This window comes from Aplysia californica, unplaced genomic scaffold (assembly GCF_000002075.1).
Source record: "Aplysia californica isolate F4 #8 unplaced genomic scaffold, AplCal3.0 scaffold00930, whole genome shotgun sequence".
In the NCBI taxonomy this organism is placed as follows: domain Eukaryota; kingdom Metazoa; phylum Mollusca; class Gastropoda; order Aplysiida; family Aplysiidae; genus Aplysia; species Aplysia californica.
Window position 1 is genome coordinate 174,864 of NW_004798200.1, and position 11,879 is coordinate 186,742.

The following is an 11,879-nucleotide window of genomic DNA, read 5'->3' on the forward strand; positions in this document are numbered from 1 at the left end:
GCAGAGAAAAGTCAACATTTTGGCCCATGTGGAACCATCATACACAAATCAGAAAAATAATTTTGCATATTTCACAGTATGCACACTATTTTAAGCCTTTCAACGTTTCAGATAAAGAAAATAAAATAGAAAAATATGTTTTGCATCTCCAAGCGTTGACGAATGACCAGAAAGCGCGTCTTCAATGAGTTAAAACAGTCCTCTTGAGAAATTAATTAGTAGTCCATTATAAAGCTGTATCACAGCCAGTCTATTGAAAGAGTCTGTCTCAAAGAAAGAAGAGAACAAATGCACTTATAAATGTGTTTTAACCCTCTTTTATTCTCCCTTAGTGGTTCCAAGAAAACAAAATTACGTACAATGTCATAATGAAGTTAAACAGAAATATTTCATTAAGAATAAAAATGTTTATAAAGTATAATATTTCAGGGGAAAAAGGCTCAAATCAAAAGAGAAAATAAAGTACAGACATGAAGACTAGAGATGATGGCCTAGATTGATAATCGATAGGTTATAATATATACTTGGGGGAAAAACGAAACAAAAAAAAATGTTTAAAAGATGGCAATTATAAGTACATCATGTAACCAGGTCAGTCGTTGGACAGTATTGTGTATAAGTTATGGTGGCATTAACAACCAATTTCTTAAGGTACAAAGAAAAAGTTAACATCACTTTTCAAAAAACAGAAACTGGCATAATAAGTACAAGTAAAGAACAGTTCACCAAAACTTTGGTATCCTTTCACACTTTCATTTGCACACATTCCACTCAGTTTCTTCTACAAAGCTATGAATCTATGCACATTATGCAACCTTTCTTTTTTTCTGTGCAGTCGGCTTATATAACAGCTCTCATTCCAGCCTAGTTTTTAAACTTCTGTAGCCGAGAAGCATGTAATCACATTGACCCCATGTCATGTTTAACTGATTTGAGAGTAAAACTATAATATTACTACTTACAGATAAGAATCTGTATATATCTAACCATTAGCAAGATAGTTTATTGTTTTTGTTTCCCAAAAGACTTTATGTAATCTAAAAAGTTGCAAGAATATTTTGTTTTCATTATTCCTTTACTATCATATTAGGTTTATCAAAAAATAATATGTTCTTAATTTCTTCGCTCAGCATTCCCAGAAAATATTCAATTTTTTAATCTCATGAGAACTTATTAAAGAACACATAGTGTACTTACCATGTCTTGTCTTAACTATTGTTACTGTATTTTATGTCCTTAAGTATTATCTTACACTATTATACAAGAAATACAACTAGGATCATGGTCTTTATTTACTTTGAAAGGACTTTCTTCTCAATGTACAAAACTGTGTAACCGTAATGTAAATTTCTATATCCTACTGAGAGCTAAAAACAGTCTATTTTGCATAATTTATAAAACTGAGGTTAGACCAGCCTAGTCTAATAACAGAAATATAACATCCGAGGATGTACTAGTACTATGTAAATACTTAATTCCCAGATCATCTGACTTAGTCTTTCAGTGCTAGAGCAATGGTCTCTCAGTTTGCTAAACATCTCCTTCTGCCTTCGTTAAAGCAATAAACTTACACCTCAAGCAAGTGATAAGCTCTTTAGCCAGCCGTCTCCAAACACAATATCAGTATCAGCATCCACATTTCAAGCACTACAATCTCAACAAGAGAAAGAAAAAACAAAGAGGAATCCTTTCATCTCGAGATTCAGCTAAATAAAAGGCGCAGTGAGTTTGAGTAAGACAAACTGAAATCCATGTCATAGTAAATAAAACTCTAAAATCATCCAACTCTGTTTAGTCCTGGTCTTTTCTTCAGCTTTGCTAGGTATAGCAGGCACAATACCCACGTTAACAGACGGAAGGTGACATGATTATATTACTTTCAATAATGACAAAGATGAACAACACTATCTTTGTCAAAAGAAAACTTTTGGAATGATAGTACAGCTGTACTCACAATGACATTGACTTAAGACCTGTCTTGACAAACTGCAAGCTATACACAGGTATTCATCAAATAAAAAGCAGACATACGTAAATACGGGCGAAAATGTAAACTCACCGTTATACACACATTTTCATTGAAAATGAAAAGGAAAAACACTAAGACAAAAGCATGTCCCGATTCCTGCTCTACGCCTTACAGAGATAAGGCTCCTACACTACCCTGCACATTTCTCAGAAAATTTTGATTATAATTTCTTTCCCTCAAGATTCTTCATGGAGAAAAATACTCATTCTTTAAGTTTTATCAGGCTAAATAGAAATTGTTCTTTTTAACCTTGCTTGAAATTACGACAGAAGATACAAAAGGTTTAAACAAGAATGGAACTGTTAGCAAATCAGTACTCGCAAAAAGTGGGAACAGAACTTAAAGATCTAACTGTTACTAGGGCCATCTTTGACATAAAGTGCCCCCAATCACGACCCTTCGTTCATCACCCACGCCTCTGTGTACCACAGTTAACCAATCACGTACCACCTGTGAACACTGTAATAATAATATCGCTTGAATATCTTTACACCCAGCTGCTCCTTTCACTAACAGCTCTCTGAACTTTTTAAACACCTTCCGCCCTACGAGAACATTTATCCACAAATAACATTATGACATATTCAGACTCATATTATTTACAGAAAGTACAAACTGCATGCAGTGCTGATGGAATTGAAAATGTAATACATACATACATGTATTTTTTTCTCTCAGGGTTATGACACAAATGAGCAATAGATTACTCTGTATTTAACAAGACCAGTTAGTAGAGACAATAATAACGACCAAAAACGTCACAAGTTCATAAGTTTGAATAATATATTCCTTATACAGTTTCAACATGGTACCAGTAATCAAAAAAATATCTCACAAGTAGATAAAGAGTGCATCACATTTATACCATATCAGTTGAGGCATGAATGAATGAATTCACACTTGAATTACATACATTGTCTATCTCAATACACATGTAGTTAAAAGAAATAATCAAAGTATACATCATAGTATATGAACATCATAAAGCAGAAATAAAAGTCAGAGAGAGATGGCATTTATCATGTCATGTAGAAAGGTACAACTTGCATGGGGCAGCAATGTTGTGTTGTCTGATGTTAGTAAATTTCCTGCCTTGTGTGCTGAGGTAAAATATGGGAAGAGGATGGATGGGGGCGAAGTGGGAAGGGGGCTGTTTGGGCTGGATGTTAGTACATGTAAAAGGACAAGTCATAGTCATTTCCCTGATGGAAACCTTGACCTCTTCGAAGGTCAGGAGATTTACGTGATCTGTACAATGCAAGAACAACTCATGCCATAAAACGTTGTGGCCTCGATAGATCTTATAAATTAGTCAAAAGAACGGCACGTGATATTTGCTCAGCTCTCAGCCTCTTACACTCACTCCATCTGGGTGAATTTTTAAGTCAAAGATGCGCAGAACTCCAACTCAGGTACCAATAGAACAACAGGCTGGATTGCATTCCAGTGCACTCTAAGTGTAAAGTGGATGCTTCCCGGGAAGCTGAGAATGTTTCGGAGTGTTCTATGGTCTGCTGGGGTAATAATATAGTGTAAAGCGCATAGAGCCTGCTGTTGAGCGGGGATATGCACTATACAAATGCTCTCTATTATTATTATTATTATGGTGGTATAAGTGTACAGTGGATGGTGGTAGGGATAATTTGGGAAACAGAAAAAATGGGTGAAGGGTGAGGTTGGTGAAGTGGGGGTTGGGTTGGGGGGGGGGGGGGGGGGGGGGGGGAATCCTGCTTTTTGTGTCAGTTCCTAAAAGATCAAATTACATATCACCTGCCAGCTGTTCAGATGGAAAAAGCCCAACATTTTTTATTTTAAAAAAATCATAGGCTGTTATCTTAATCTGTGGTATCAGTTGCATGTGCTACAGAAATATTTTGTTGAAATTCACTTTCTTAATATCAAATAAAGCAAGGAAATATAAATGATTTGGGTACAATTAAAAACAAAAAGAATGAAGCAGGTTTTTTTTTTCTCTCTCTTGGGCTTAGAACAGTTGAACAGCAGGCTGATGGTATACATGGTAGGCTTACTATCAAACCCTTTTATTGGGATCATGGTTTTCAGTTTATGACTTCCACAACTCCAGGACACAAAGAAGGAGAGGGGTTCCTGCAGATTAAAGTTTATGGTCATTACTTTTCATCAACTTAACGCATTAAAATAACTTACAAGTCAGCATTTGGTTGTTCATATCCCTTTTATTCCCAAGGAAGTTTATACCTAAGGAGTCCCTATACATGCATTTTTGTTAGATGGCATACTTTTCAAGGCAGGTGTGCTATGCAATTTTTTACGACAGTGCCTACATTCAGTTTTGGTAGACTTTTCAAGGCATCTATGTATGAGAGTAAATATTTATCTATTTTTCTTATCTACTTTTCTTTTCAGCACAGTCACAATTTTCTTTGTCTACTGAGTAAAATTCAATTGTATATCGATTACAGCGTAAATAGCTGTGACAAACAGCTAAAGATACTATGTCCTAATGTCCAGCATTGATCGATATCTTTGCTTTTTCTGCACTTTTGATTTGTCAAAAGTTAAAAAAAACCCAATCCGGGTTTCATTGAGTTGTATTGAGAAGATTAAAACTTATTTGGTTAACTTAAACCTTTCCTGCAGAATTATCCATCATCTGACATGCCTCTGTGAGGGGTATATGACACGTTCATTAAATTAAGACCAAAATATGTCATTATGATATAAAAAGATACGCATAAAAAAGGTAAGTGAAAAAATGGTCGCTAGAAGCTCTGAGGGCGCATATGGATGAATAAGAACAATAAAATGAAACAAAAAAATTCTCTGCACGTCGATCTGCAAAATACTATGCAGACAGATCACTCGTCATCGCTCAAAGTATTACATGTAGGCTACATATCACAGTTTAATAGCATTTCAATCTGTTGCCATCGACTGTTCAGTTAAGGCCGTTTTTTTAAATGACAGCGTGAGATGTACCATAATATCATTTAAAACTAAAACAAAACTGTTATTATGTCTGTTTACTTTTTTTTTTTCTCCTTTATGTCCCTGTTTTTTGAGAGTCAGATCAGAATGTCAAACATCAAATAAATAACAAATATTCACTTTTCGAAAGATTTTCCAGAAGATGAATATTCCTCGTCTAAACCTTCTACAACTTTCAACTCAGTTCGGCAGTGAATAAGTAAACTGACATTCCTTGGAGAAACATCAAATATCTCTTTATCTCAAATGAAAGTCTGTCTTTTAGTAACAGATATTTTTCTTGGTGGACTGATGAAGTTTTATTTTCTAAAATTTTCAATAAAAACACAGCCATATCGTGTATAAGTAGATTGTAAAGCCCATAGAACTTGCTGTTAAAAGGGAATTTGCGCTATACAAATGCTATTTATTATTGTTTATTAAGTCTGTCAAAACTGGATTAACAACTTCAATATTAAATAGTTATGAATTTACATGGTTTCTTTCTGTAAAATAAATCACATTCAAATGATCTAAACCAATAAATTTCATCACTCTTTTTATCTTTCATAGAGGAAAAAGAGGCAGTTCTCGATTTACGTATCGATGGAGAAAAAAAATATGCTTGTTATGATCTTGAGTATGAAAATGACACATCATGATTTGAGCCAGTGCGGCCATGGAGGGGATACAATTCCTGAAACTCTTATATTATATTCTTTGTAGTAGATTGCCGAGGTAGGGTAGTTTTGCCGTCTTTTTTTGCATAGATCTAAACCCAGACTTGTCCGAAGCCAAAAATCTGTTGGTGACAAAATTTTCCTCTTGATCTTTGACCCCCAAAAATGCCTTTACAAGGAGTAAACCTATAGGTTTAGTCATAGCAATATGAAAAGGTTCCGTTTAGTGAAGTTACTATACTTACAAACTCTTTCTTTTTTCGTAATTTTTGTTTGGTGTAAATTTTTGGAAAAATTAACGAAAATAAATTTGGCCAAGAAAAGAATTTGTTATTAGTTCAGTGACAACCCTGTCTGTGTCGACCTATCGGGACTTGGCGCACTGTGAGAGCAGCATCACAACCACGCAGACGGCCGCAGTCAGCGATATGTGGGGCGCTAGGGGCAGGTAACCGCTGCGAGAGGGGTAGACACTGCTGCTTGCTGCGTTTCGCCGTGGGTCATCGCTTGGTTTGGGGAGAAGCTGGGGTGGGGTCTCTACATCTGGACCTGGAATGAAAACATGAGAAAGTCAGAATTTTTGTGTGTGTTATGAGTGGCGCTGGTAGTCTACTGGTTAGGCTACCGGACTTGTAATCGTGAGGTTGTGGGTTCAGGGGCTCGAGCCTCAGCTCGGCCCAACGTTGTATCCTTGAGAAAGACACTTTACACGAAATTTCCATTTGGCTCGGTCTTTTCGGAGATGGACGTTAATTAAACTTGGAGGTCCCATCTTTTAAATAACCTTATTGTGTTGATAGGAGCATTAACCCATACTATTTCACCATTTATTTATCTGTACTTTGAGAGGTGTGAGATAAAAATAGTCTCCGCAAAACTCTAAACTTCACAAGAAGAGTCACGCAGAGAAATGAAGATATATGAGCAACTGTTGGCATAGAGTCCTTCCTGCATTTCATAGAACAACAAAGAGTAAAAGTGATTGGTCATCAGCCAGCCTCGAGAGCTTATAACACGAAGTAATCAGGCTGTGCAGGAAGAGGTAGACCTTGCAGAACATGGATTGAGGAAGTAAAAGGAGCCCTGAGAAATTACAACATTCCATTTGAAAGAGCTTCAGAGTTGACCTACCATAGAAACTGCACCTTCCCTCAACCTTGAACATGCAATGGCAACAGAGAATAAACATGTAAAGGTAGGTCTAAGTATGAATGGGGGTGGATTCTAGTCTCTAGCTGAAATGGGCAGGCTGTTGTATGGCTTTTATGCTTATGACTCTGGTTTGAACCCCAACTGAGATGTTCTAAAATTTGAAAATGAGGAAAATTCTTTTAACATTCACTCTGTTTTAGAAAATGTACGGCACTTGCAACACAATAAGGTCATATAAGTGCCGAAGATTAGAGATGTTACAAGAGAGGAACAAACACAAAAAAGAAGGAAGAGAGATAAGGACGATAGATGTTTGATAGGAAATAACAAGCAGCAAGCCATACAAGAGCACCTGCCAACCACCGAAAAAATTCTTTAAAAACTGAACATTTGTAAATTATGTGAGGTACAAATTTAGAGCTACTGTTCACAAATCATACCTATGAACTGGTAGTAGGCATGGAATCCCGTCGAGTCGTAGATGTCGTTAGACTTGAATATCACTCGGAAAAAAGGCCCATCTGACCAGATCTCTCGTTTCTCCTTTGATGGAGTGCCACATAATCTGGTCATCTTGCGGTCTTCGGTCTCGGCAAAGTTTGAGAAGGACACATAGTCACTGTTGGTGCTTTCCTCACACCTGAGACATCAGACAACAGTTTGTTTGTATTTTGTTTGATTGTTTGTTTGTATTTTGTTTGGTTGTGTGTTTGTTTGTATTTTGTTTGGTTGTTTGTTTGTTTGTATTTTGTTTGGTGGTTAGGCTCTCGGACTCGCAACCGTAAGATCGTGGGTTCGAATCCCGTCAAGGGCCCGACGTTGTGTCCTTGGGAAAGGCACTTTACATGAATTTTCCTCACTTCACCCAGGTGGGAATGGGTACCCGGCTATAGACAGCGAAAGATCTTGTCAGTTTGTTAGTGTTTGAGCGCTTAATCGGTTGCTCGCACTGTATGCTTCCCAGGAAGCTGAGAATGTTTCGGAGTGTTCTATGGTCTGCTGGGGTAATAATATAGTGTAAAGCGCATAGAGCCTGCTGCTGAGCGGGGGTATGCGCTATACAAATGCTATCTATTATTATTATTATTGGTTGTTTGTTTGTTTGCTTGTTGGAGTGAAGAGAAGCACATTGACACAATAAAAAGTTATTGAGTCTTGACAAAAAGCACGATAGACAAGCAGACACCAAAGAGGAACAGTTAACAAAAAGGACTGACAATGATGCCCTTCAACCACCCCCAACATAAAATGGAGAACTGTCAGTGGCGGGCGCCATTGGTGCAATTGGTGCAAGCGCTCCACCTAACCCTGGCCTTCACCCCCCACCCCTTTTCTTATTGTTCTAAACCAGTCAGTGCTCTAGATCTACATTACTACATCCTTGCCATCCATCATCCGCTGGTTGCGCCACTGAAGAGACAGATGGCGAGGATGGTTTATGCTTGTCGCACCGCTTGCGGTATTGTCGGCTGGGAGCAAACAAAATATTTGCACCAAAGTTATTTTTGTCACTGTAGAGAAATCTAGGCATGGTTCTTTCCGCACATGAAGAAAGATGCTTGAAACTGCTCTTCGCAGCACCAATTTGGTGCAAGCTAAAAATTCGATCCAAGTTTCCTCAAGCCAATCTACTACACTGGTAGAGTCTACGGTGACTCAGTGAAGAATGGGTATCGAAACTGTTGTCTCCCTCTATTGTGTAGCAAGTCCTGGTGCTGCACAAAGTGATTAGAAATCTTTAAATCTCTAATTGTGAGCATAGTGAGTTGTTAGTATAGTTTCACTTTATTTGATGCTTTTATGCCGTTTCTTCTAGAAACAGTTGTAAATATCGATAGATGTAGATTACAGGATATCCTGGAGATTCTAATTGACTTTCTGTGGAAATCTTAATAGTAGCTACAAAGCCTATTGCCCATTTGCTCACTTTCCAATTATGCACCACCTTGTCCTCAACCCACGCAACGCCACTGAGAACTGTTGATATAGTAGCCTACTACACCTGAATATATTGAAGTTATACATGTTGCTAGACCCCCCCCCCCCCAAGAAAAAAAGTCATCATTTCAAAGACACTCTTGCCCTGCACAGAACCTGGTCTAAATTAAATTTTTCCTGGAAAAGAGAGACTTTGAATCCTATTTTAATTTAAGTTTTGAACTTTCCCTACCTGATCAATTCTTGGCGCAATAGTGGTACAGAATAATCATAAATGACAGTAGATATTTGTATACATTGACATAGGACGTAAAAACATTAAACTGTTTATTATTTCTTCCTCACTAAAGTTTGCAAATACAACTGACACATTGCAGTTAAAAAAAAGTATACCTAGGATTCATTCCTTCCATATCCAAATTGACAGAGACAATTGACACGAAAAGTTTAAAAAAGGGTACCTAAGATTTATCACATTCAGATCAAAATAGACACAGATGGTTGACATAATAAGTAAAATAAAAGTGTACCTAGGATTTATTCCATCCACATCGAAGTTGACTGAGATGAATAACATAACGTGTAAAAAAAGTGTACCTAGGATTTATTTCATCCACATCAAAGTTGGCAGAGATAATTAACACAATGAGTAAAAAAAAAGGATAGGCCCACCTAGGATTTATTCCATCCACATCAAAGTCAACAAACTGGATGTGCACCCGCTCCTTGCCCCGTCCGTAGAACAAATAATGGCACTCTGTGTTACGGGGATACTGCCCGTTGTAGTTTGGTGATGTGATCTCACCGGTGGACTGAACCGTACTCTGGTAGTTGAACACGCACGCTGGGGAAAAATATGGAAGACAGGTCTTAAGGAATAGCTGTGAAATGCTGTGAACATGAAGACAGGTCTTAAGGAATAGCTGTGAAATGCTGTCAAAACATATAGAAGACAAGTCTTAAGGAAATGCTGTCAAAAGATATGGAAGACAGGTCTTAAGGAATAGCTGTGAAATGCTGTCAAAATATATAGAAGACAAGTCTTAAGGAAATGCTGTAAAAAAATATGGAAGACAGGTCTTAAGGAATAGCTGTGAAATGCTGTCAAAACATATAGAAGACAAGTCTTAAGGAAATGCTGTCAAAAGATATGGAAGACAGGTCTTAAGGAATAGCTGTGAAATGCTGTCAAAACATATAGAAGACAAGTCTTAAGGAAATGCTGTAAAAAAATATGGAAGACAGGTCTTAAGGAATAGCTGTGAAATGCTGTCAAAACATATAGAAGACAAGTCTTAAGGAAATGCTGTCAAAAGATATGGAAGACAGGTCTTAAGGAATAGCTGTGAAATGCTGTCAAAACATATAGAAGACAAGTCTTAAGGAAATGCTGTAAAAAAATATGGAAGACAGGTCTTAAGGAATAGCTGTGAAATGCTGTGAACATGAAGACAGGCCTTAAGGAATAGCTGTGAAATGCTGTCAAAACATATAGAAGACAAGTCTTAAGGAAATGCTGTCAAAACATATGGAAGACAGGTCTTAAGGATTTAATGATAAGGTTTGCAAACTTTGGAAGGTGATGCAAGGGGGTGCAGAATGTTGATCAGTCATGCACTCAAAATTTTTTTAAAAAATGACAGCTTTTAGCGTGCATTGTTCTGCATGTAATTACCATAGGCCTTTACACTATCATGGCGGACCATACAATCACAAGCAGACCAATTTAGAATAAAGACTATTGTCTGGTATGATGGAATAGTTCTTTCAACTATAGATTTAAAACTTTAGAAATTTTGTGAGAGAAGGGGAAGGGGAGGGGGGGGGATGTTTTTCAAAAATGTACGTTTAGAAATTTTCTGATACGGTATACAAATTAAAGCCGTTATGGGGTGTAGGTGGCAACACCATTGAGATAGAGATGAGAGAAAAAATTGCTATTTTTGTAGATAAGAAAACAAGACTATTTTTATTCTCCATCCCTCTGAGGGTCAGAAGAGCCTTAAACCTAGGACAGTTTATGAAACAAGACAGAGTAAATGAAAGAGAAAAGAAAAGAATATTTTTAACAAGGGCTGATACTGGCAAAACAGACAGAGGCGAACCAAGACTTAATCATTTACTTAGAGCAGAGAACTACAACAGTTGGGGGACATTGTCCTGACCAGGAAAATTTATAATATTAATTCTTGAGAGCATGGGGATGGAGAAATGAGTGGCAATCCAAGGTTTCTGATATCTGTATCAGATTTGGAACTTTAAGAAGAAAAGAAATGAAGTTGATACTGAGAGAAAGGAAGACAAAGAAAAACCTTCCTTGTAGTATGCCAGCAGAGTTTCGTACAGTAAGAAAAATCAACAAAAGCAAGTTGTCAATTCAACCTGACTTGGGATCACACTTACTTCCCCTGTTGTCTTGTTGCCCCTCCAGTATTCCAAAGTCTGGAGAATAAAGAGAAGAAGGCAATCATTACACAGAAGAACAAAAATAATTGATTATTTTCCTGCAGATAAAGATATAGGTATAGATAGGCTATACATTTTTTAGTTTTATTGTAGTTTACAAGCACACCCAAACAAACAAACAAACAAACAAACAAACAAACAAACAAAAAAATAATAAAACAAATAAAGTCAAAGAAACACTCCTGAGAAAAAGATGAAAAAAGCTTAAAAAACATCCTCCCAACCAAAACAAAAAGAAAATCAATCATATTCTTATTTATTGAAAAAAAAGGACAGCAACCTTTCCCTATAAAAACAACAACAGAAAACAAAGCAAAATCAAAACAATACCATGAAATGAAGCCAAGCCTCCAAACAAACAATCAATTTAACATCAGGCCGAGCTTTGAGGTCTTGACTATCTTTATTCTTTGGTCTACCTAATGTTGATAAGGAATTTAACTCTTGGTGTTGTCATTTCTGAAGATGCTAAACGTGGATAATCTCCCTTCCAACGTTACATTTTTCCATCACCATCTTGTGCTGGCTGGACATGAGCGTGTGTGTGTGTGTGTGTGTATGTGTGTGTGTGTGTGTGTGTGTGTGTGTGTGTGTGTGTATGTGTGTGTGTGTGTGTGTGTGTGTGTGTGTGTGTGTGTATGTGTGTGTGTGTGTGTGTGTGTGTG

At 37.1% G+C, this 11,879-nt stretch overlaps 1 protein-coding gene across 1 annotated transcript in view; it reads right to left on the reverse strand.

The window, feature by feature from the left end:
• Nucleotides 1-297: 297 nt before the first annotated feature.
• Nucleotides 298-11,879, reverse strand: part of LOC101850916 (suppressor of lurcher protein 1) — a gene marked incomplete at its 5' end in the record, with an annotated part of 13,162 nt that continues 1,580 nt past the window's right edge. The window contains 3 exon segments of the mRNA XM_013089331.2: nt 298-6,207; nt 7,251-7,450; nt 9,421-9,592. Of these exon segments, the coding sequence (XP_012944785.1) occupies nt 6,023-6,207; nt 7,251-7,450; nt 9,421-9,592 (557 nt within the window).